Raw genomic sequence first — 26543 nt, 5'->3', positions numbered from 1 at the left:
TTGGCAACATATAGAGACGGTCCCTACCCAACAGCGGGCTCACAGTCTAGAAGGGGGAGACAGAGAACAAAACCAAACATATTAACAAAATAAAATGAATAGAATAAACATGTACAAATAAAATAAATAAATAGAGTAATAAATACGTACAAACATATATACAGGTATACATCCTTTATATCAAATCCCGGCTCTGCCAACTGTCAGCTGTGTGACTTTGGGCAAGTCACTTAACTTCTCTGGGCCTCAGTTACCTCATCTGCAAAATGGGGATGAAGACTGTGAACCCCCCGCGGGACAACCTGATCACCTTGTAATCTTCCCAGCACTTAGAACAGTGCTTTGCACATCGTAAGCGCTTAATAAATGCCATTATTATTATTATTATTATTATTATTATTATCGGAGTGGCGCACATCATGGACGGCGTCAACTTTTCCGTACCTTGTTTCTTTTCACAGTGGACCGCGCAGCCCAGGATAAGCTGCAGTAGCCGGCCTAGCTCCGTCGGGTCGGAATGGTCGGTTATCTGGCTCAAATCGGGAACGAGTTCTTCCGAAATCTGCTGACCCAAATACTGGAAGACGGAGAGGGGTTCTCAGTTAGGATTCCCGGTCGCGAAATGGGGCGCTCGCACCGATCGAGTTTTCCGTTTCACCCGGATAGGGAAGGCGATCAGCTGGGATCCGCGAGTTGGGGATCGGGAGAGCGGAGAGGGGGTGGGCGTTTTCACGGTTAGTGGAGCGTGTCCGCGGCCCGAGAGAAATCAAGATGACGCCTGAGTTGTGCAACACTGCATGACTGGAGAGGGGCTAGAAAATCAATCAATCAATCGCATTTATTGAGCGCTTACTGTGTGCAGAGCACTGTACTAAGCGCTTGGGAAGTACAAGTTGGCAACATATAGAGACAGTCCCTACCCAACAGTAGGCTCCCAGTCTAGAATAAAACAATATGAGGAGAGCCTGTGCCTACCTCAGCGCTTAGTACAGTGCAACGCCGGGGTGGATCCCAAGGAGATCGGGTTGGACGCAGACCTTGTCCCGAAGCGGGCTCTTACCATGTGTATTACTCTATTTATTTATTTATCTTATATTACTCTTTATTTACTTATTTTATTTGTACATGTTTATTCTATTTATTTTGTTTTGTTAATATGTTTTGTTGTCTGTCTCCCCCTTCTAGACTGTGAACCCACTGCTGGGTAGGGACCGTCTCTATATGTTGCCGATTTGTACTTCCCAAGCGCTTAGTACGGTGCTCTGCACACAGTAAGCGCTCAATAAATACGATTGAATGAATGAATGAATACAGTACATGGCATATAGTAAGCACTGAAAAAATACCATAAAAAAAGAAAAAAGGAATCAGGACTTAAATTCTAGGTATTTTTTTTTTATTTTCAAATGGTACTGGTTACGCTCTTACTACGTACCTGCCTGCACTTAATTAAACCCTGGGGGAGATCCAATAATAATAATAACGATGGTATTTGTTAAGCACTTACTATGTGCAAGGCACTGTTCTAAGCGCTGGGGGGATACAAGGTGATCAGGTTGTCCCATGTGGGGCTCACAGTCTTAATCCCCATTTTACAGATGAGGGAACTGAGGCACGGAGAAATGAAGTGACTTGCCCGAAGTCACACAGCTGACAAGCGGCAGAGCGGGGATTTGATCCCATGCGCCAACTTGTACTTCCCAAGCGCTTAGTACAGTGCTCTGCACACAGTGAGCGCTCAATAAATACGATTGAATGAATGAATGAAATGACCTTTGACTCCCAAGCCCGGGCTCCTTCAGGCGGTGGTCGTTTTCGGAGGTCCTGGTTTCCAAAGCAACGCTGTTCCCAGACGCTGCCTGAACCTGCCCTTGCAGGCAGGGAACCTCGGCGCTTAGTACAGTGCCTAGCACATGGTAAGCGCTGCACCGATACCACCATATTATTAATATCAACTCCGTTGGGTTGTCCTCTCCTACGCACTTACTGTAGTGCTCTGCACACAGTGAGTGCTCAATAAATATCACTGAATAATTGATTGATGATCGAGAAGCAACGTGGCCCTTGAGAAGCTAGAGCCCGGGCCTGGGCGTCAGAAGGTCACGGGTTCTAATCCTGGCTTCACCGCTTTTCCGCTGTGTGACCTTGGGCAAGTCACGTCCCTTTGCTGGGTCTCGGTTTCCTCACCTGTAAAATGGGGATTGAGACGTTGAGCCCCACGTGGGACGGGGCCGTGTCCAACCCCATTTGTTGGTATCCACCCCAGCGCTTAGTACGGTGCCTGGCACATAGTAAGCGCTTCATAAATACCACAATTGTTAGTCTGTCCAAAATGGGGGGCTTCGGGCCCTGATGTTCCTTAATACGATTTTAGGGAAGCAGCGCGGCCCAGAAGAAAGAGTCCGCGCCTGGGAGTCAGAGGACCTGAGTTCTCATCCCGGTCCCGCCTCTTGTCTGCTGTGTGACCTCGGGCAAGTCGCTCTGCTTCTCTGGGCCTCAGTTCCCTCTTCTGTAAAATGGGGATTAAGACTGCAAGCCCTGTGAGGGACAGGGACCGCATCCTACCTGTTTATCCTGTATCTACCCCAGCGCTTAGTATGGTGCCCAGCACATAGTAAGTACTGAGAAGCAGCGTGGCTCAGTGGAAAGAGCCCGGGCTTTGGAGTCGGAAGTCATGGGTTCAAATCCCGGCTCCGCCAACTGCCAGCTGTGTGACTTTGGACAAGTCACTTCACTTCTCTGGGCCTCAGTTCCCTCATCTGTAAAATGGGGATTAAGACTGTGAGCCCCCGTGGGACAACCTGATCACTGTGTAACCTCCCCAGCGCTTAGAACAGTGCTTTGCAAATAGTAAGCGCTTAATAAATGCTATCACACTTATTATTATTACTGAACAAATATCCCTAAAAAAGAACCAAGTTCACGTAATTCACTGTATCCTACCTAGTGATCTTGTAGTTACTGCAGCGCTTAATACAGTGCTTAGCACATAGTAAGTGCTTCACAAATACCCCATCTGCTGTTGTTTGTTTTTGGTTTTTATTACTGGTACTTGTTAAGTGCTTACTATGGACCAGGCACTGGCACAAGGTAATCAGGTTGGACACAGTCCCTGTCCCACATGGGGCTCCCAGTCTTCATCCCCATTTTCCAGATGAGGGAAGTGAGGCCCAGAGAAGTGAAGTGACTTGCCCAAGGTGGCCCAGCAGACAAGTGGAGGAGCCGCATTGGAACCCAGGCCCTTCTGACGGGCTCTCAATGCTGGGCCTCGCCGCTCTCTTCCCAAAGGGTAGAGGGGAAAAACTGCAACAGGAAGTCACTGAGAAAGAGATGAGTCATTCAATCGTATTTACTGAGCGCTTACTGTGTGCCTCTAGAGCACTGTACTAAGCGCTTATCCGGGATGCTAACCAGCAGGCCGCACCGGCCCTGCAGATTCTAAAACAGGGCAAACGGATTGCAACGCGGACTTTAGGGAAACCTCGCCCCGCTCGGAAATCCCGATCTCCCTAACCCTTCGGCTGAGCTTCGGGAAGCTGCATCGTTGACCGTTTCTCATTCCCGCGCGGAAGCAACCGGCCGCGATCCCAAATCTCTCGGCTTCCCGGTCGAGAGGGCAGCCCACACCCTACATCCTCCTCCCTAGAAGACTTTAGACCGTGAGCCCACTGTTGGGTAGGGACCGTCTCTATATGTTGCCAACTTGTACTTCCCAAGCGCTTAGTACAGTGCTCTGCACGCAGTAAGCGCTCAATAAATATGATTGATTGATTAGGAGCCGCCCTTCCCAGCGCTCCGCAAGGAATCCTGACCAAAGTCCTTTGCTGGAAGAGCTGGGAGGCTGGCCTATTTCAGGGAAAATGAGGGCAATCAGCTGGTAGACACTGTTTGCTTTAGATAACCGAGGGATCCACTCTGACTTCATCCGGGCAGTGCCCTTATAAAGATACCTTCCCTTTTATTAAAAATAAAATGGTATTTGGGAAACGCCTTCTGTGTGCCAAGCACTGTTCAAAGCGCTGGGGTAGTTACTAGTTAATCAGGCCGAAGACAGTCCCTGTCCCAGGTGGGGCCCACATTCGAAGTAGAATATCTAAGAATATTCAATATACTATGAGCTCCATCATCATCATCAATCGTATTTATTGAGCGCTTACTGTGTGCAGAGCACTGTACTAAGCGCTTGGGAAGTACAAGTTGGCACCATATAGAGACAGTCCCTACCCAACAGTGGGCTCACAGTCTAAAAGACGGGACACGGACACGTGGGACACGGACTGTGTCCAACCTGATTAACTTGGCGGCGTTTAGAAAAGTCCTCGGCACAGAGTAAGCGCTTAACAAGTGCCATAATTATTATGCTTATACGGCCATCGTCCGCATCAGATGAGGGGGCTACTCTCATGAAGCCCCCACCGCTTCTTTAATGAAGCAGCGTGGCTTAGCGGAAAGAGCCCAGGCTTGAGAGTCAGAGGTCGTGGGTTCAAATCCTGGCCCCGCCACTTATCAGTGGACAAGTCTGTGCCTCAGTGACCTCATCTGTAAAATGAGGATTATGCCTGTGAACCCCACGTGGGACAACCTGATGACCTTGTATCTACCCCGAGTGCTTAGAACAGTGATTGGCACCTAGTAAGCGCTTAACAAATACCATCATTATAACTACTCTTATAGTGAGCCACAAGAAACGAAGGAGGTGGCGTCCTTGACGTCACTAATCAGTCCGTCAGGGGAATTTACTGAGCGCGTACCGCGTGCAGAGCACTGTACCAGACGCTTGGGAGAGAACAATATAACTGAGTCATATTGACACGGGTTCCCTCAAGCTTAGAGTCCACAGGGGAGATGGACATTGTTACAAATAAATAATTGGTGGATAAGAGAAGCAGTGTGGTGGGCTTGGGAGTCAGAGGTCATGGGTTCGAATCCCTCCCCCCCACACGTCTGCTGTGTGACCTTGGGCAAGCCAGTTAACTTCTCTGTGCCTCAGTTCTCTCATCTGTAAAATGGGGATTAAGACTGTGAGCCCCACGTGGGACAAGCTGATCACCTTGTATCCCCCCCCCCAGCGCTTAGAACGGTGCTTCGCATATAGTAAGCGCTTAACAAATACCAACATTATTATTACTATTATTATAAGGGCCGTGTGGGGCTGAGGGGGAGCAAATACATGGTACAAATCCAAGAGCAAGGGTGACACAGACGGGAGAGGGAGAAGAGGATGTGTTTCCTCATCTGTAAAATGAAGATTAAATCCCCGTTCCTCCTCCCTAGACTCTGAGCCCCAGGCGAGACAGGGATTGTGTCCGAACTGATTAACCCTGTATCTACCCCAGAGCTTAGAACGGTGTTTGGCACATAGTAAGCGCTGAACACCCTCCCTCCTCATTCACTCATCATTCAGTCGTATTTATTGAGCGCTTACTGTGTGCAGAGCACTGTACTAAGCGCTTGGGAGGTACAAGTTGGCAACATATAGAGACGGCCCCTACCCAACAACGGGCTCACTGTCTAGAAATCCGACAGACAACTGCTTTCCTCCCTTCAAAGCCTTATTGAAGACTTCTAGACTGTGAGCCCACTCTTCTAGACTGTGAGCTCACTGTTGGGTAGGGACCGTCTCTATATGTTGCCAACCTGTACTTCCCAAGCGCTTAGTACAGTGCTCTGCACACAGTAAGCGCTCAATAAATACGATTGAATGAATGAATGAAGGCCCATCTCCTCCCAGAGGCCTTCCCTGACTGAGCCCTCCTTCCCTCGTCTCCCGCTCCCTTCTGTGTGGCCCTGACTCACTCCCTTTATTCATCCCCCCTCCCAGCCCCACAGCACTTATGTCTGTATCTGTTATTTATTTCTATTAAAGTCTGTCTCCCCCTCTAGACTGTAAGCTTAGTGTGGGCCGGGAATGTGGCTGTTATACTGTTTATTAATAATATTATTATTTTATTTTATTTTGTTAATATGTTTTGTTTTGAAGTCGGTTTCTCCCTTCTAGACTGTGAGCCCGCTGTTGGGTAGGGACTGTCTCTATATGTTGTCAACTTGTACTTCCCAAGTGCTTAGTCCAGTGCTCTGCACACAGTAAGCGCTCAATAAATATGATTGATTGATTGATCGCCAACATGTATTTCCCAAGCGCTTAGTACAGTGCTCTGCACACAGTAAGCACTCAATAAATACGACTGAATGAATTCTATTACACTCTCCAAAGCACTTAGTCCACAGCACTCTGCACACAATAAGTGCTCAATAAATACGAAAGAAACAGTTCTCTGTGAGCAGATGTTTTGCGAGGAGAGAGATATAAGAGGACGACAAAGAGAACACTAACAACACTAGCAATTGTGGTAATTTTAAGCGCTTACTATGTGCCAGGCACTGCACTAAGCACTCTCAGGTGGATTCCAGCAAATCGGGTCGGACACAGCTCCTGTCTCACATGTACATATTGACTCTTGCACATATTTACTATTCTATTTATTTTATTTTGTTAATATGTTTTGTTTTGTTTTGTTGTCTGTCTCCCCCCTTCTAGACTGTGAGCCCGTTGTTGGGTAGGGACCGTCTCTGTATGTTGCCAACTTGTACTTCCCAAGCGCTTAGTACAGTGCTCTGCACACAGTAAGCGCTCAATAAATACAATTGACTGAATGAATGAATGAATGAGGCGCACAGAATGATAATAACTAAAACTAAAGGCTGATAATTATCGCCTACGTTTTAATGTGAACGGAAGGTACTTTTATTTGATTTTTTTTTTTTTTTGGTAAGAAGGGGTGAAACCGAATCGAAACGGATTGAAATAGAGAAGCAAATACTGGAAATGGAACTCCAAGGGGCAGGAGAGTATGCCTGGCATGTCTTTGAATGGGACCCAGTGGCATTTAAATCAGTGACCAACAGCAAACAAACTGCGAATATCAAATTTCCCCATTTTCCAGATGAGGGAACACAGAGAAGTGAAGTGACTCGCCCGAGGTCACACAGCAGACAAGTGGCAGAGCCGAGATTAGAACTCAGGTCCTTCCAACTCCCAAGCCCGGGCTCTAGCCACTAGGCCCCGCTACCCCGCTACTGCTGGAGGAGCAGCGTGGCTCCGTGGAAAGAGCCCGGGCTTTGGAGTCAGAGGTCATGGGTTCAAATCCCGGCCCTGCCGATTGTCAGCTGGGTGACTTTGGGCAAGTCACTTCACTTCTCTGGGCCTCAGTTACCTCACCTGTAAAATGGGGATTAAGATTGCGAGCCCCACATGGGACAACCTGATCACCTTGTATTCCCCCAGCGCTTAGAACAGTGCTTGGCACATAGTAAGCGCTTAACAAATACCATCATCATTATTATTATTAGTACTCCTCATCTGTAAAAGGCTGCAATCGAGGGTCCCATGCTGGCCTTCCCAGCCGCCCCTTCGCCCTCGGGCCAACAGTGACCTCGGGGGCGTCTTCAACACCCCAGATCCCCAACAATCCACAAACACCAAGCCCAATCCCGTAGTCCCGTCGGAGTTTAACTTTCCCATAAGGGCACTTCTCATACCGTACCTCATGGTAGTAACTCATAATTTGCTGCAGAATCTTCTTCAGATTGCTACTCTAAAACGACAAGAATGACAACAGCTAAAACAAAGGCCGATAATTACTGCGTAGGTTTTAACGTGAACCGAAGGTACGTTGGCCCGATTTTTTTTTTCTAGTAAGACGGGGTGAAACCAAATCGAGACGGATCGAAACAGGGAAGCAGATATTGGAAACGGAAATCCAACAGGCAGGAAAGTATGCCTGCCATGTCTTTGAATGCATTTAAATCCGTGACCAACGATAAATAAACTTCAAATATCAGGTTTTAAAATGAGCTCCGATGTGTTCGGGCGGAGAGCGTCGTGTCGGCACGTCTGGGCGGTGGGTATCGAAATCATCATCATCATCATCATCAATCGTATTTGATCGAAGTTGAATCGAAGTTGAGGCCCATAAATCCCCCTGGCTGAGAAAGGTCCCTCACGGATACCTTTATTCTCCGATTGTCGCTGACGTCTTCTTTAATTCGACCTAACCAAGGCTCATCGAACCAAGCCGCATCTCTAGAAGGGAAAACAAACACGCGCGCTCCAATCATTCAAACGCGTTCCGGTTGAAGGGACGCGGCGCCGCTGGAGGAAAAAGTACCCCTTACTGTCAGTCAGTCGTATTTATTGAGCGCTTACTGTGTGCAGAGCACTGTACTAAGCACCTGGGCGGTTACGATATGACAAATTAAGAGAGTAGAATATAAGAGTCGTTAGACACGTTCCCTGCCCATAATGAGCTTACAGTCTAGTGGGGGAGACAGACATTGATATAAATAAATTATTTATTATTCGGCTACTGTGTGGTCCTATGAGAAGCAGCGTGGCGTGGTGACTGGAGCCCGGACCTGGGAGTTAGAGGCGTTATCTGCTGCGTGACCTTGGGCAAGTCATTTCACTTCTCTGGGCCTCAGTGACCTCACCTGCAAAATGGGGATGGGACCGTGAGCCCCTTGTGGGACAGGGACCGTGTCCAACCCGATGTGCTGGTATCTACTCCAGAGCTTAGTACAGTGCCTGGCACCTAGTAAGTGCTTAACAAATGCCATAATTATTATTATTACAGGCAGAACCCTGAACTAAACACTTGGGAGAGGACTTTATCACAGACACGTTCCCTGCCCGCAACAAGCTTACCGTCTAGAGGACCATCAGGAGAGTCAAACCTGCTCATTTCCCTCACGAGCCACTCGCAAACTCAAGGTGGAAATAATAATAATAATAATGGCTTTTATTGAGCACTTACTATTCATTCATTCAATCGTATTTACTGAGCGCTTACTGTGTGCAGAGCACTATACTAAGCGCTTGGAGAGTACAAGTTGGCAACATATAGAGACGGTCCCTACCCACCAACAGGCTATGTGCCAAGCACTGTTCTAAGCACTGGGGTAGATACCAGGTAATCAGGTTGTCCCACGTGGGGCTCACAGATTTCACCCCCATTTTCCAGATGAGGTCACTGAGGCGCAGAGAAGGGAAGTGACTTACCCGAAGTCACACACAGCTGACGAGTGGAGGAGCCGGGATTAGAACCCGCGACCTCCGACTCCCAAGCCTCGGCTCTTGGCACTGAGCCACACTGCTGCTCACAAAAGGCCTGAGGGTCATCCCGGACGGGATATTCAGCAGTTCTCCTTTTAGACTGTGAGCCCACTGTTGGGTAGGGACTGTCTCTATATGTTGCCAACTTGTACTTCCCAAGCGCTTAGTACAGTGCTCTGTACACAGTAAGCGCTCAATAAATATGATTGATTGATTGATTGATTCTCCTGGACTTAACCGAGGCTATCTATAGAAACGCAGCCCGCAGGCTTGCCCTAATTCCCTGGGCCGTCCTTCATCCTTTGCCTACCCCGGGAATCAGGTCAGGCCGCTTCTCCGGAGGCAGCCGAGCCCCTGTGCGCCGGGGGGGAGAAGGGGATAATAATAACTATGGCATTTTTTAAGCGCTTACTATGTACCAAGCGCTTGTTCTAAGAGCTGGGCTAGATACAACGTAATCAGGTTGGACAAATCCCTGTCCTACGTGGGGCTCACAGTCTCAATCCTCATAATAATAATAATATGTTGGTATTTGTTAAGCGCTTACTATGAGCAAAGCACTGTTCTAAGCGCTGGGGGGAATACAAGGAGATGAGGCTGTCCCATGCGGGGCTCACAGTCTTAATCCCCATTTTACAGATGAGGGAACTGAGGCCCGGAGAAGTGAAGTGACTCGCCCAAGGTCACACAGCAGACATGTGGGGGAGGCGGCATTCGAACCCATGACCTCTGACTCTCAAGCCCGGGCTCTTTCCACTGAGCCACGCTGCTTCTCATAATGTTATAATAGCATAGCGCTGAGGGGAATACAAGGAGATGAGGTTGCCCCATGTGGGGCTCCCAGTCTTAATCCCCATTTTCCAGATGAGGGAACTGAGGCCCAGAGAAGTGACTTGTCCAAGGTCACACAGCAGACAAGTGGTGAAGCCGGGATGGTAGGAGAGGGGAGGTTGTGGCTTCCCAGCCTTCCCGCATGGATCCTTACCAAGCTTCCTCCGGCCTTCATCTGCTGTTGGCTGATTTCAGCTGATCGGCCAATTCATCATCATCAATCGTATTTATTGAGCGCTTACTATGTGCAGAGCACTGTACTAAGCTCTTGGGAAGTACAAATTGGCAACATATATTAAAGAATGTATTAAGGAATTAAGGAATGGTATTTATCGAGGGCTTACTAAACGCGCAGCACTGTACTAAGCGCTTGGGAGCGGATAGAGCACAGGTCTCGGAGTCAGAAGGTCATGGGTTCTAATCGCAGCTCCGCCACTTTTCTGCTGTGTGAAGTCACTTCACTTCTCTGTGCCTCAGTTCCCTCTTCGGTTGTTACTCTATGTATTTATTTATTTTACTTGTCCATATCTATTCTATTTATTTTATTTTGTTAGTATGTTTGGTTTTGTTCTCTGTCTCCCCCTTTTAGACTGTGAGCCCACTGTTGGGTAGGGACCGTCTCTATATGTTGCCAACTTGGACTTCCCAAGCGCTTAGTACAGTGCTCTGCACACAGTAAGCGCTCAACAAATACGATTGATGATGATGATATGTTGCCAACTGGTACTTCCCAAGCGCTTAGTACAGTGCTCTGCACACAGTAAGCGCTCAATAAATACGATTGAATGAATGAATGAATGAGACGGTGACCCCACCCGGGACAGGGATTGTGTCCAACTCGATCTGCTTGGATTCACCCCAGCGCTTAGGACGGTGCTTGGCACATAGGAAGCACTTAACAAATACCGTCATTATCCTGCTGAAAACGGGAGGTCACGCAACATCTCAGCCTCCCCTGGCCACGGAAAATTATTAACTCACATTTGATGGAGAACTTGGGCCATGGCGACGCCATTAGTCAACTCCTGGACGTCTCGACAAGGCGCCGTGGTGTTGAACGTCTGCAACTGAGGACGGAAAACGCAATTCAGTGAACAGTTTTTTGTTTTCCGGAGACAACTGACCTCCCTGGTCGTCTGGACATTCAGCTGTTGACATTTACGAGCTCAATAAATACGATTGATGATAATGATGATGAATAAAACGACGACCCAACCCAGGAAAACAGTCTCCTTCCCAGACTGAGCCCCTTCCTTCCTCTCCTCCTCGTCCCCCTCGCCATCCCCCCCATCTTACCTCCTTCCCTTCCCCACAGCACCTGTATATATGTATATATGTTTGTACATATTTATTACTCTATTTATTTATTTTACTTGTACATATCTATTCTATTTATTTTATTTTGTTAGTATGTTTGGTTTGGTTCTCTGTCTCCCCCTTTTAGACTGTGAGCCCACTGTTGGGTAGGGACTGTCTCTAGATGTTGCCAACTTGGACTTCCCAAGTGCTTAGTACAGTGCTCTGCACACAGTAAGCGCTCAATAAGTACGATTGATTGATTGATTGATTGGATAGAGCTATCCCGACTGGATTACTGCATGAGCCTCCTCTCTGATCTCCCATCCTCCTGTCTCTCCCCGCTTCAGTCTATACTTCACGCCACTGCCCGGATCATCTTTGTGCAGAACCGCTCTGGGCACGTTACTCCCCTCCTCAAAAATCGCCAGTGGCTACCAGTCAACCTAGGCATTAAGCAAACACTCCTCCCTCTCGGCTTCAAGGCCGTCCATCCCCTGGCCCCCTTCTACCTCCCCTCCCTTCTCTCCTCCTCCATCGCAGCCCGCACCCTCCGCTCCTCTGCCGCCGCTCACCTCCTCACTGGGCCTCGTTCTCCCCCATCCCGCCATCGACCCCCGGCCCACGTCCTTCCCCCCGGCCCGGAACGCCCTCCTTCCCTCCGCACATCCGCCAAACTCGCTCTCTTCCTCCCTTCAAATCCCTCCTGAGAGCTGACCTCCTCCAGAAGGCCTTCCCACACTCATCCCCCTTTTTCCTCTCCTCCTCCCCATCCCCCTCACCCTACCTCCTTCCCCTCCCCACAGCGCCCGTACATACGTTTCTACAGACTTATCACTCTATTTTACTTGTACATATTTACTATTCTATTTATTTTGTTAATGATGTGCATTTAGAGAAGCAGCGTGGCTCAGTGGAAAGAGCACGGCCTTTGGAGCCAGAGGTCGGGGGCTCAAATCCCGGCTCCGCAAATTGTCAGCTGTGTCTCTTGGGCAAGTCACTTAACTTCTCTGTGCCTCAGTGACCTCTCTGCACACAGTAAGGGCTCAATAAATACGAATGACTGAAAATGGGGATTAAGACTGTAAGCCCCATGTGGGACAACCTGATCACCTTGTAACCTCCCCAGCGCTGAGAACAATGCTTTGCACATAGTAAGCGCTTAATAAGTGCCATCATTGTTATTATTATTTAGCTTTAATTCTATTTGTTCTGACGACTTGACACCCGTCCACATGTTTTCTTTTGTTGTTCGTCTCCCCCTTCTAGACTGTGGGCCCACTGTTGGGTAGGGACTGTCTCTATATGTTGCCAACTTGTACTTCCCAAGCTCTTAGTACAGTGCTCTGCACACAGTAAGCGCTCAATAGATACGATTGATTGATTAGTACAGTGCTCTGCACACAGTAAGCCCTCAATAAATACGATTGAATGAATGAATGAATGAAGAACAGCCTCGCCAGCTTAATTTGGCTCTGACCCTGTGCAGTGTAGCACGAAGTAATAATGGCGTTGCAATAAAACCAGGCAACCTCATGCCAAGTCTGCCCAATTAGCCAGATGAGGTTACACTCCTTAATGATCGGTCTGATTGAACAAAAAGCGGTCGATTCCTCCGTGCCACGTGTCGGTTTCCCGTCCGCTTAAAAGAAAACCCAAGCATCCCGGTTGAACTGGATTCTTCCAGACTTGGGAAGCGCCCGTGGCCACGGTCATCCACCGCAACCTGGGACCGGGAGCGTCCGGGCCTGGTGGCTACCACACGGACCCGGAGGAGCCGGGTTCTAATCCTAGCTCCTCCACCTGTCTGCTGGGCTACTCTGGGCAACTCATTTCGCATCTCCGGGCCTCAGTTCCCCCGTCTGTAAAATGGGGATTAAGACTGTGAGCCAGACTGCGTCCAATGCGATCATCTTGTATCTACCCCAGCGCTTAATACAGTGTCGGGCACTGCATCCGAAAAAGAAAAGGAAACCACCTGAGTTCCAACATTTACTTGCCAAATAACGATGGTATTTGTTAAGCGCTTACTATGTGCAAGGCACTGTTCTAAGCACTGGGGAGGTACAAGGTGATCAGGTCGTCCCACCGGGGGCTCACAGTCTTAATCCCCATTTTACAGATGAGGAAACTGAGGACCAGAGAAGTGAGGTGACTTGCCCAAAGTCGCACAGCTGACAAGTGGCAGAGCCGGGATTTGAACCCATGACAAGAGATTTCCAAATCAATCTCTTGCATCGCGTATGGACCCCAGCGCTTAGCACACGGTAAGAAGCACGGCCCAGTGGCAAGAGCCTGGGCTTGGGAATCAGAGGTTGTGGGTTCTACTCCTGGCTGCTGGGTGACCTTGGTCAAGTCACTTCACTTCTCAGTAATTATTAATGTCATTATTATTATTATTATTAAGCACTGAGCAAATACCATCATCCTCCCCGGGCTGAACAGGCCACTCGGCTCTTTCACCCTAGAAACAGAAATAGTAATAATTCTAGACTGTGAGCCCGCGGTTGGGTAAGGACTGTCTCTATATGTTGCCAACTTGGACTTCCCAAGCGCTTAGTACAGTGTTCTGCACACAGTAAGCGCTCAATAAACACAATTGAATGAATGAATAATAATTATTATGGTATTTGTTAAGCGCTTACTATGTGCCAGGCACTGTTCTAAGCGCTGGGGTGGGTACAAGCTAATCGGGTTGGACACAGTCCCTGTCTCACATGGGGCTCACCGCCTTAATTCCCATTTTACAGGTGAGGGAACCGAGGCCCAGAGAAAAATAATAATAACAGTGATGGCATTTATTAAGTGCTTACTATGTGCAGAGCACTGTTCTAAGCACTGGGGAGGTTACAAGGTGATCAGGTTGCGAAGGTGATCACAGAAGCGAAGTGACTTGCCCAAGGTCACCCAGCAGACAAGCGGCAGGGCCGAAACTTTTCCGGATGACCGTCCTGCCCATGGACCTCGCCGGAGGGTTTGGGCGAGCCCGCCACATTCTGCAGGAGACACATTTCAGGACAGGGAACGTGGGCAGAAAATGTGCCTGTCATATTGCTCTACTGGCCTCTCCCAAGCGGTTACTAATAACAATAATAGTAATAATAATAATGGCATGTATTATTTATTTTATTTTGTTAGTATGTTTGGTTTTGTTCTCCGTCTCCCCCTTTTAGACTGTGAGCCCACTGTTGGGTAGGGACTGTCTCCATATGTTGCCAACTTGGACTTCCCAAGCGCTTAGTACAGTGCTCTGCACACAGTAAGCGCTCCATAAATACAATTGATTGATTGATTGATTATTAAGTGCTTACTATGTGCAAAGCACCGTTCTAAGTGCTGGGAGGTTACAAGGCGATCAGGTTGTCCCATGGGGGGCTCACAGTATTCATCCCCATTTTCCAGATGAGGGAACTGAGGTCCGGAGAAGTGAAGTGACTTGCCCAAAGTCACACGGCTGACAACTGGCAGAGCCGAGACTTGAACCCACGACCTCTGACTCCAGAGCCCGGGCTCCTTCCACTGAGCCACGCTGCTTCTCCGCCGCTTCCGCTAGAAGCGGTCAGTGCTTCGTAAATACAATTGAAGGACATCCACGCCAAGGCCCTGGAAAGAGCCCGGGCTTTGGAGTCGGAGGTCATGGGTTCAAATCCCTGCTCCGCCACATGTCTGCTGTGTGACCTTGGGCAAGTCACTTCACTTCTCTGAGCCTCTGTTACCTCATCTGTAAAATGGGGGTTAAGACTGTGAGCCCCACGTGGGACAACTTGATCACCCCTTCTAGACTGTGAGCCCACTGTTGGGTAGGGACCGTCTCTCTATGTTGCCAACTTGGACTTCCCAAGCGCTTGGTACAGTGCTCTGCACACAGGAAGCGCTCAATAAATACGATTGATTGATTGATTGATCCCCCCCAGTGCTTAGAACAGTGCTCTGCACATCGTAAGCGCTTAACAGATGCTATCGTTATTGTTCTTTTCATTAAATCCCCATTTTACAGAGACTTTGGGGTTATTTGTGCGGCCACAGTTAGGGCGTCGGATCCGGTCTGTTGACATTCCACCGGTCACCCAACCTAACGACGCACCCGGAAATTGGTTCTGGGCAGGGCCGGGCGCCAATCTCCGTGCCCCCTCCTAACTCGCCTCGCTCCGATGCCAACCCCGGGCCCTCCGCCTTGTCCACCGCCGACCTCTCGTCCACGTCCCGCGCCCTCCTCCCTCTTCATAGAATAATAATAATAATAATGACGGTATTTATTAAGCGCTTACTATGTGCAAATCCCTGTTTCAAGCACGTCTACTATGCTCTTGTCCTCTCCTAAGCGCTCAGTACAGCACTCTGCACACAGTGGACTGTCAGCTCCTTGAGAGCAGGGACCGTGCAAACTAACTCTATCATCATCATCAATCGTATTTATTGAGCGCTTACTATGTGCAGAGCACTGTACTAAGCGCTTGGGAAGTACAAATTGGCAACATGTAGAGACAGTCCCTACCCAACAGTGGGCTCACAGTCTAAAAGGGGGAGACAGAGAACAAAACCAAACATACTAACAAAACTCTATTTTGCTCTCCCAAGAGCCCAGTACAGTGCTCTGCACAATAATAATACTAATAATGGCATTTATTAAGCGCTTATTATGTGCAAAGCACTGTTCTAACCACAAAGTAAGCACTCAATAAATACCGACATGGCATAGTTGCTAGAGCCCGAGTCTGGGAGTCCAAAGATCCTGGGTTCTAATCCCGGCTCCGCTACCTGTCTGCTGTGTGACCTTGGGGAAGTCACTTCGCTTCTCTGGGCCTCGGTTTCCTTACCTGTAAAATGGGGTTGAAGACTGCTAGCCCCACGTGGGACGGAGAGTGTGTCCAACCTGATTTGCTTGTATCCACCCCAGCGCTTAGTACAGTGTCTGGCACATAGTAAGCGCTTGAAAAACACCACAGTTACTACTCTTGTTATCACTGACTGAATGCCTGACCTGACAGAGGAGGAAACTGAGGCCGGGAGAGGCTCCTCAAAGCTGGGTCCCCCTCCCCCCAGCAACGGGCTCTGTCAATAATTGGCATTTATGGGGCGCTAAGAGAAGCAGTGGGGCCTAGTGGCAATTTATTACTCTATTTTACTTGTACATATTTACTGTTTTATTGATTTTATTTTGTTAATATGTTTTGTTTTGTCATCTGTCTCCCCCTTCTAGACTGTGAGCCCGTTGTTGGGTAGGGACCGTCTCTATATGTTGCCAACTTGTCCTTCCCAAGCGCTTAGTACAGTGCTCTGCACACAGTAAGCGCTCAATAAATATGATTGAATGAATTAAATGAAAGAGTCCGGGCTTGGGAGTAGGAGGTCGTGGGTTCTAATCTCTCTCCACCACTTGGCTGCTGGGTGACGTCCCTTCCCTTCTCCGTGCCTCAGTGACCTCATCTGGAAAATGGGGATTGAGACCGTGAGCCCCTCATGCATCCAGCCTGATTTGCTTGTATCCACCCCAGAGCAGAAAAAGCGTGGCTTGGTGGAAAGAGCCCGGGCTTGGGAGTCAGAGGTCATGGGTTCTAATTCTGGCTCCGCCACATGTCTGCTGGGGGACCTTGGGCAAGCCGCTTCACTTCTCTGGGCCTCAGTTACCTCATCTGTAAAACGGGGATGAAGATGGTGAGCCCCCCGTGGGACAACCTGATCTCCATCTATTCTCACTCCCTCGGTGACCTCATTCGCTCCCACGGCTTCAACTCTCATCTGTACGCTGATGACCCCCAAATCTCCACCTCCGCCCCTGCTCTCTCTCCCTCCCTTCAGGCTCGTGTCTCCTCCCGCCTTCAGGACATCTCCATCTGGGTGTCTGCCCGCCATCTAAAACTCAACATGTCCAAGACCAAGCTCCTTATCTTCCCTCCCAAACCCTGCCCTCTCCCTGACTTTCCCGTCACTGTAGACGGCGCTACCGTCCTTCCCATCTCACGAGCCCGCAACCTCGGTGTCACCCTCGACTCCACTCTGTGGTTCACCCCTCACATCCGATCTGTCCCTAAAACCGGCCGGTCTCACCTCCGCGACATGGCCAAGATCCGCCCTTTCCTCTCCATCCAGACGGCTACCCTGCTGGTTCAATCTCTCGTCTTATCCCGACTGAATGACTGCATCGGCCTCCTCTCCGATCTCCCATCCTCCTGTCTCTCCCCGCTTCAGTCTATACTTCACGCCGCTGCCCGGATCATCTTTGTGCAGAAACACTTTGGGCACGTTACTCCCCTCCTCAAAAATCTCCAGTGGCTACCAGTCAACCTAGGCATCAAGCAAACACTCCTTCCTCTCAGCTTCAAGGCCGTCCATCCCCTGGCCCCCTCCTCCCTCCCCTCCCTTCTGTCCTTCTCCATGGCATCCCGCACCCTCCGCTCCTCTGCCACCGCTCACCTCCTCACCGGGCCTCGTCCTCGCCCGTCCCGCCGTCGACCCCCGGCCCACGTCCTCCCCCTGGCCCGGAATGCCCTCCTTCCCTCCGCACATCCGCCAAACTAGCTCTCTTCCTCCCTTCAAATCCCTCCTGAGAGCTCACCTCCTCCAGGAGGCCTTCCCACACTCAGCCCCCTTTTTCCTCTCCTCCTCCTCCCCACCACCCTACCCCGTTCCCCTCCCGTACATATTTATTATTCTATTAATTTTATTGACATGTATGGAGCTATAATTCATCTATTCTGATGCTATTGACACCCGTCTACTTGCTTTGTTTTGTTGCCTGTCTCCCCCTTCCCCGCTTAGAGAATCAATCAATCAATCAATCAATCGTATTTATTGAGCACTTACTGTGTGCAGAGCACCGTACTAAGCGCTTGGGAAGTCCAAGTTGGCAACATATAGAGACGGTCCCTACCCAACAGCGGGCTCACAGTCTAGAAGGGGGAGACGGAGAACAAAACCAAAATACTAACAAAATAAAGTAAATAGAATACATATGTACAAGTAAAATAAATAGAGTAATAAATATGTACAAACATATATACAGGTGAGAAGCAGCGTGGCTCAGTGGAAACAGCCCAGGCTCGGGAGTCGGAGGTCATGGGTTCCAATCCCGGCTCCGCTACATGTCTGCTGTGTGGCCTTGGGCAAGTCACTTCACTTCTCTGAGACTCAGTTCCCTCAACTGTAAAATGGGGATGAAGATTGTGAGCCCCCCGTGGGACAACCTGATCACCTTGCATCCTCCCCAGCGCTTAGAACGGTGCTTGGCACATAGTAAGCGCTTAACAAATGCCCTCATTATTATCTTGTAGCCTGTGAGCCTGTTGTGGGGTAGGGATTGTCTCTATCTGTTGCCCAATTGTACTTTCCAAGCGCTTAGTCCAGTGCTCTGCACCCAGTAAGCGCTCAATAAATATGACAATGAATGAATTACCTTGTATCTCCCCCAGTGCTTACAACAGTGCTTGGCACATAGTAAGCGCTTAACAAATGCCATCATTATTAGTATTATTACAGTGCCCGGCACCTAGTAAGAGCTTACAAAATGCCACAATGATTTTTACTATGGTCTGCTATGTGACCTTGGGCAAGTCTGGGCCTCAGTTCCCTCATCTGTAAAATGGGGATGAAGACTGTGAGCTCCACGTGGGACAACCTGATTATCTTGTATCCCCCCCAGCGTTTAGAACAGTGCTTGGCACATAGTAACAACAATAATAATAATAATAATAATAATGGCACTTGTTAAGCGCTTACTATGTGCAAAGCACTGTTCTAAGCGCTGGGGAGGTCACAGGGTGATCAGGTTGTCCCACGGGGGGCTCACAGTTTTAATCCCCATTTTACAGATGAGGTCACTGAGGCACAGAGAAGTGAAGTGACTTGCCCAAAGCCACACAGCTGACAGTTGGCAGAGCTGGGATTTGAACCCATGACCTCTGGCTCCAAAGTTCGGGCTCTTTCCACTGAGCCACGCTGGCGCTTAACACCATCATTATTATTATTATTATAGTGGCGGGCACCTAGTAAGCACTTAATATTTGGCACAATGATTACTATTATGGTCTGCGGTGTGACCTTGGGCAAGTCACTTCCCTGGGCCTCAGTTTCCCTCATCTGTAAAATGGGAATGAAGACTGTGAACCCACGGGAGACAACCTGATCACCTTGTATCCCCCCAGCGCTTAGAACAGTGCTTGGCACATAGTAAGTGCTTAACAAACACCATCATCATTATTATTATTATTATTACAGTGGCAGGCACCTAGTAAGTGCTTAATAAATGCCACAGTGGTTATTATTATTCCTGCTGTGTGACCTTGGGCAAATCACTTCTCAGGGCCTACATTCCCTCATCTGTAAAATGGGGATGAAGACTGTGAGCCCCACGGGGGACAACCTGATCACCTTGTATCTCCCCCAGCGCCTAGAACAGTGCTTGACACAGAATAAGCGCTTAACACCATGTTTGCTCAGTGGGTAGAGCCCGGGCTTGGGAGTCAGAGGTCATGGGTTCTAATCCCGGCTCCGCCACTTGTCAGCTGTGTGACTTTGGGCAAGTCACTTCACTTCTCTGGGAATCAGTTCCCTCATCTGGAAAATGGGGATGAAGACTGTGAGCCCCACTAAGCGCTTAACAAATGGCACAATGCTTATTATTACGGCCTGCGGTGTGACCTTGGGCAAGTCACTTCCCTGGGCCTCAGTTTCCCTCCTCTGTCAAACGGGGATGAAGACTGTGAGCCCCACTAAGCGCTTAACAGATGGCACCATGATTATTATTACGGTCTGCGGTGTGACCTTGGGTAAGTCATTTCCCTGGGCCTCAGTTTCCCTCCTCCGTCAAATGGGGATGAAGACTGTGAGCCCCACTAAGCGCTTCACAAATGGCACAATGCTTATTATTACGGTCTGCGGTGTGACCTTGGGTAAGTCACTTCCCTGGGCCTCAGTTTCCCTCCTCTGTCAAATGGGGATATAGACTGTGAGCCCCACGGGGGCCAACCTGATGACCCTGTAACTCCCCCAGCGCTTAGAACAGTGCTTGGCACCTAGTAAGCGCTTCACAAATGGCACCATGATTATTATTAGGGTATGCGGTGTGACCTTGGGCAAGTCACTTCCCTGGGCCTCAGTTTCCCTCCTCTGTCAAATGGGGATGAAGACTGTGAGCCCCGCTAAGCGCTTCACAGATGGCACCATGATCATTATTACGGTCAGCGGTGTGACCTTGGGCAAGTCACTTCCCTGGGCCTCAGTTTCCCTCCTCTGTCAAATGGGGATATAGACTGTGAGCCCCACGGGGGACAACCTGATGACCCTGTATCTCCCCCAGCGCTTAGAACAGTGCTTGGCACCTAGTAAGCGCTTCACAAATGGCACCATGATTATTATTAGGGTCTGCAGTGTGACCCTGGGCAAGTCACTTCCCTGGGCCTCAGTTTCCCTCCTCTGTCAAATGGGGATGAAGCCTGTGAGCCCCACTAAGCGCTTAACAGATGGCACCATGATTTATTATTAGGGTCTGCGGTGTGACCTTGGGTAAGTCACTTCCCTGGGCCTCAGTTTCCCTCCTCTGTCAAAAGGGGATGAAGACTGTGAGCCCCACTAAGCGCTTAACAGATGGCACCATGATTATTATTAGGGTCCGCGGTGTGACCTTGGGTAAGTCATTTCCCTGGGCCTCAGTTTCCCTCCTCTGTCAAATGGGGATGAAGAGAGTGAGCCCCCCCCCGCCCCCGCCCCGGGGGCCAACGTGGTGCCCTCGGATGTCCCCCAGCGCTTAGGGCAGTGCTTGGCACAGAGTGAGCGGTTGCAGCTGGGCGCTGAGGGGTCAGGGGTCAGGGGTCAGGGGTCACTCACCCAGAGGAGGAGGCTGTCGCACAGCAACGCGGCCGGCGGCCGTTGCCCGTCCATGGCCCGGCGGCGGGGGGCGCGCTTGGGGCGGGGGCGCGCGGGCGCGGGCACGGCGGGCGCGGGCACGGCCAGGAGGGCGCGCCGCACCTGCGCCCCCGCCCGCCCGCGCGCGCTGATTGGACCCCGCCGCCCGGGGCCGGCCAATCGGGACAGGGGAGGCGGAGCCGGGGAGGGGGAGAGAGGTGCGAAGCGGCCGGCGCGCGCGCTGATTGGGCGCGCCTCTCTGGGGCCGGCCAATCGGGAGAGAGGAGGCGGGGCCGGGGGAGAGCGGTGCGAAGCGGCCCGGCCGCGCGCTGATTGGGCGCGCCTCTCTGGGGCCGGCCAATCGGGAGAGGGGAGGCGGGGCGGGAGAGGGGGTTCTGTGATCTCAGCAGGTGCTGCGCGGGGGAGAGGTACGAAGTGTCCCGAGCGCGGGGAGCGCGCTGATTGGACGCCGCGGCCTGGGGCCGGCCAATCGGGAGAGGGGAGGCGGGGCCGGGGGGAGAGAGGTGTAAAGCGGCCCGGCCTAGCGCTGATTGGACGCGCCTCTCTGGGGCCGGCCAATCGGGAGAGGGGAGGCGGGGAGGGGAGGGTCTGTGACCTCAGCAGGTGCCGAGCGGGGACGGGGCGGGGGGGGAAAGGTGCGAAGTGTCCCAGGCGCGGGGAGTGCGCTGATTGGACGCCGCGGCCCGGGGCCGGCCAATCAGGAGAGGGGAGGCGGGGCGGAGGGGGAGGAGAGGTGCGAAGCAGCCCGGCCGCGCGCTGATTGGACGCGCCTCTCTGGGGCCGGCCAATCGGGAGAGGGGAGGCGGAGCCGGGGGGGGAGAGAGGTGCGAAGCGGCCCAGACGCGCGCTGATTGGGCGCGCGTCTCTGGGGCCGGCCAATCGGGAGGGGGCGGGGGGGGGTCTGTGACATCAGCAGGTGCCGCGCGGGGACGGGTCCGAGGGGGGTTGGGGGGAGAGGTGCGAAGTGTCCCGGGCGCGGGGAGCGCGCTGATTGGACGCCGCGTCCCGGGGCCGGCCAATCGGGAGAGGGGAGGCGGGGCGGAGGGGGAGGAGAGGTGCGAAGCAGTCCAGCCACGCGCTGATTGGACGCGCCTCTCTGGGGCCGGCCAATCGGGAGAGGGGAGGCGGGGCGGGGGGGGGGTGTCTGTGACCTCAGCAGTTGCCGCGCGGGGACGGGTCCAAGGGGGGTTAGGGTGGAGAGGTGCGAAGTGTCCTGGGCGCGGGGAGTGTGCTGATTGGACGCCGCGGCCCGGGGCCGGCCAATCGGAAGAGGGGAGGTGGGGCGGAGGGGGAGGAGAGGTGCTAAGCAGCCCGGCCGCGCGCTGATTGGACGCGCCTCCCTGGGACCGGCCAATCGGAAGAGGAGAGGCGGGGCGGGAGGGGTCTGTGACCTCGGCAGGTGCCGAGCGGGGACGGGGCGGAGAGCGCGATGATTGGACGCCGCGGCCCGAGGCCGGCCAATCGGGAGAGAGGAGGCGGGGGGAAGGGCCGGCTGAGGCGCCGGCCACGTGACCTCCTCGCGCGCCGACGCCAACGGTCGCTCCCAGGCACGTGACCAATCTGCCTCATCATCCTCCTCATCAATCATCATCACTATGGTACTTATTAAACGCTCCATAAGTGCCAAGCACTGTTCTAAGCGCTGGAGTGGATACAAGGGCATCAAGCGCTTAGTCCAGTGCTCTGCACACAGTAAGCGCTCAATAAATACGATTGAATGAAAGTTGGACCCAGCCCCTGTCCCCCATGAGGCTCTCAGGCTCCATCCCCATTTTACAGCTGAGGGAACTGAGGCCCAGAGAACAGTGAGAATTAATAATAACGATATTTGTTAAGCGCTCACTATGTTCCAAACACTGTCCTACAAGTTAAGCAGGTTGGACACAGTCCCTGTACCACCAGGGGCCCACCGTCTCCATCCCCATTTTACAGCTGAGGGAACTGAGGCCCAGAGAACAGTGAGAATTAATAATAATGATATTTGTTAAGCGCTCACTATGTTCTAAACACTGTCCTAAGCGCTGGGGCAGATACAAGTTAAGCAGGTTGGACACAGCCCCTGTCCCACCAGGGGCCCACAGTCTCCATCCCCATTTTACAGCTGAGGGAACTGAGGCCCAGAGAAGAAGAATAATAATAATGGTATTTGTTAAGTGCTTACTATGTGCCAGGCGCTGTACTAGGCGCTGGGGTAGATTGGACACAGCCCCTGTCCTACCAGGGGCCCACAGTCTCCATCCCCATTTTACAGCTGAGGGAACTGAGGCCCAGAGAACAGTGAGAATTAATAATAACGATATTTGTTAAGCGCTCACTATGTTCCAAACACCGTCCTACAAGTTAAGCAGGTTGGACACAGCCCCTGTACCACCAGGGGCTCACAGTCTCCATCCCCATTTTACAGCTGAGGGAACTGAGGCCCAGAGAATAATAATAATAATAATAATAATGGTACTTGTTAAGCACTTACTATGTGCCAGGCACTGTACTAGGCGCTGGGGTAGCTTGGACACAGCCCCTGTCCTACCAGGGGCCCACAGTCTCCATCCCCATTTTACAGCTGAGGGAACTGAGGCCCAGAGAACAGTGAGAATTAATAATAACGATATTTGTTAAGTGCTCACTATGTTCCAAACACTGTCCTAAGCGCTGGGGCAGATACAAGTTAAGCAGGTTGGACACAGCCCCTGTCCCACCAGGGGTCCACAGTATCCATCCCCATTTTACAGCTGAGGGAACTGAGGCCCAGAGAATAATAATAATAATAATGGTATTTGTTAAGCGCTTACTATGTGCCAGGCGCTGTACTAGGCGCTGGGGTAGATTGGACACAGCCCCTGTCCTACCAGGGGCCCACAGTCTCCATCCCCATTTTACAGCTGAGGGAACTGAGGCCCAGAGAACAGTGAGAATTAATAATAACGATATTTGTTAAGCGCTCACTATGTTCCAAACACTGTCCTACAAGTTAAGCAGGTTGGACACAGCCCCTGTACCACCAGGGGCTCACAGTCTCCATCCCCATTTTACAGCTGAGGGAACTGAGGCCCAGAGAATAATAATAATAATAATAATGGTACTTGTTAAGCACTTACTATGTGCCAGGCACTGTACTAGGCGCTGGGGTAGCTTGGACACAGCCCCTGTCCTACCAGGGGCCCACAGTCTCCATCCCCATTTTACAGCTGAGGGAACTGAGGCCCAGAGAACAGTGAGAATTAATAATAACGATATTTGTTAAGCGCTCACTATGTTCCAAACACTGTCCTAAGCGCTGGGGCAGATACAAGTTAAGCAGGTTGGACACAGCCCCTGTTCCACCAGGGGCTCACAGTCTCCATCCCCATTTTACAGCTGAGGGAACTGAGGCCCAGAGAATAATAATAATAATAATGGTATTTGTTAAGCGCTTACTATGTGCCAGGCACTGTACTAGGCGCTGGGGTAGCTTGGTCACAGCCCCTGTCCTACCAGGGGCTCACAGTCTCCATCCCCATTTTACAGCTGAGGGAACTGAGGCCCAGAGAACAGTGAGAATTAATAATAATGATATTTGTTAAGCGCTCACTAAGTTCCAAGCACTGTCCTAAGCGCTGGGGTAGATACAAGTTAAGGAGGTTGGACACAGCCCCTGTCCCACCAGGGGCTCACAGTCTCCATCCCCATTTTACAGCTGAGGGAACTGAGGCCCAGAGAATAATAATAATAATGATGGTGTTAACAATAATAATAATAATAATGGTAAGCGCTATGTGCAAAGCACTGTTCTAAGCGCTGGGGGGCTACAAGGTGATCAGGTTGTCCCACGGGGGGGCTCACAGTCTTCATCCCCATTTTATAGCTGAGGGAACTGAGGCCCAGAGAATAATAATAATAGTAATGGTATTTGTTAATAATAATAATAATAATGGTAAGCGCTTACTATGTGCAAAGCACTGTTCTAAGCGCTGTGGGGATACAAGGTGATCAGGTTGTCCCACGTGGGGCTCGCAGTCTTCGTCCCCATTTTACAGCTGAGGGAACTGAGGCCCAGAGAATAATAATAATAGTAATGGTATTTGTTAATAATAATAATAATGGTAAGCGCTTACTATGTACAAAGCACTGTTCTAAGCACTGGGGGATACAAGGATCCGCCCTTTCCTCTCCATCCCAACCGCTACCCTGCTCATTCAAGCTCTCATCCTATCCCGTCTGGACTACTGCACCAGCCTTCTCTCTGATCTCCCATCCTCGTGTCTCTCCCGACTTCAATCCATACTTCATGCTGCTGCCCGGATTGTCTTTGTCCAGAAACGCTCTGGACATATCACTCCCCTCCTCAAAAACCTCCAATGGCTACCGATCAATCTGCGCATCAGGCAGAAACTCCTCACCCTGGGCTTCCAGGCTGTCCATCCATCACCTCGCCCCCTCCTACCTCACCTCCCTTCTCTCCTTCTACTGCCCAGCCCGCACCCTCCGCTCCTCCACCGCTAATCTCCTCACTGTACCTCGCTCTCGCCTGTCCCGCCATCGACCCCCGGCCCACGTCCTTCCCCGGGCCCGGAATGCCCCCAATCCCTCTGCCCATCCGCCCAGCTAGCTCTCTTCCTCCCTTCAAGGCCCTGCTGAGAGCTCACCTCCTCCAGGAGGCCTTCCCACACTCAGCCCCTTCTTTCCTCTCCCCCTCGTCCCCCTCTCCATCCCCCCGTCTTACCTCCTTCCCTTCCCCACAGCACCTGTATATATGTATATATGGTTGTACATATTTATTACTCTATTTATTTATTTATTTATTTATTTATTTTACTTGTACATTTTATCCTATTTATTTTATTTTGTTGGTATGTTTGGTTCTGTTCTCTGTCTCCCCCTTTTAGACTGTGAGCCCACTGTTGGGTAGGGACTGCCTCTATGTGATGCCAATTTGTACTTCCCAAGCGCTTAGTACAGTGCTCTGCACATAGTAAGCGCTCAATAAATACGATTGATTGATTGATTGTACAAAGCGCTGTTCGCTATCTAACGGCTTCATTTCCCAACGCTTTCAAACATGCCTATGTATATGTATATATATGTATATATGTATATATACCTGTATATATGTTTGTACATATTTATTACTCTATTTATTTTACTTGTACCTATCTATTCTATTTTATTTTGTAGTATGTTTGGTTTTGTCTCCCCCTTTAAGACTGTGAGCCCACTGTTGGGTAGGGACTGTCTCCATATGTTGCCAATTTGTACTTCCCAAGCGCTTAGTCCAGTGCTCTGCACACAGTAAGCGCTCAATAAATACGATTGATGATGATGATGCCTGGATCCCTTTATTCATTCATTCATTCATTCATTCATTCATTCAATCGTATTTATTGAGCGCTTACTGTGTGCAGAGCACTGGACTAAGCGCTTGGAAAGTACAATTCGGCAACAGATAGGGACAATCCCTACCCAACAA

The 26543-nt window shown here is 50.7% G+C and overlaps 1 protein-coding gene across 1 annotated transcript in view; it reads right to left on the bottom strand.

The window, feature by feature from the left end:
- Window positions 1-21135, bottom strand: part of HOOK1 (hook microtubule tethering protein 1) — a 58209-nt gene extending 37074 nt beyond the window's left edge. Inside the window, exons 1-5 of the mRNA XM_038752380.1 lie at window positions 21062-21135; window positions 10925-11010; window positions 8011-8083; window positions 7545-7595; window positions 445-577 (exon numbers count right to left, since the gene is read on the bottom strand). Of these exons, the coding sequence (XP_038608308.1) occupies window positions 445-577; window positions 7545-7595; window positions 8011-8083; window positions 10925-11010; window positions 21062-21115 (397 nt within the window). The 5' untranslated portion in view covers window positions 21116-21135. The remainder of the gene's footprint in view (window positions 1-444; window positions 578-7544; window positions 7596-8010; window positions 8084-10924; window positions 11011-21061) is intronic.
- Window positions 21136-26543: the final 5408 nt, after the last annotated feature.

Source organism: Tachyglossus aculeatus, chromosome 10, assembly GCF_015852505.1.
Source record: "Tachyglossus aculeatus isolate mTacAcu1 chromosome 10, mTacAcu1.pri, whole genome shotgun sequence".
Lineage (NCBI taxonomy): Eukaryota > Metazoa > Chordata > Mammalia > Monotremata > Tachyglossidae > Tachyglossus > Tachyglossus aculeatus.
The sequence above is the reverse complement of the archived record's forward strand: the minus strand, read 5'-3'. Positions and strand labels throughout refer to the sequence as shown.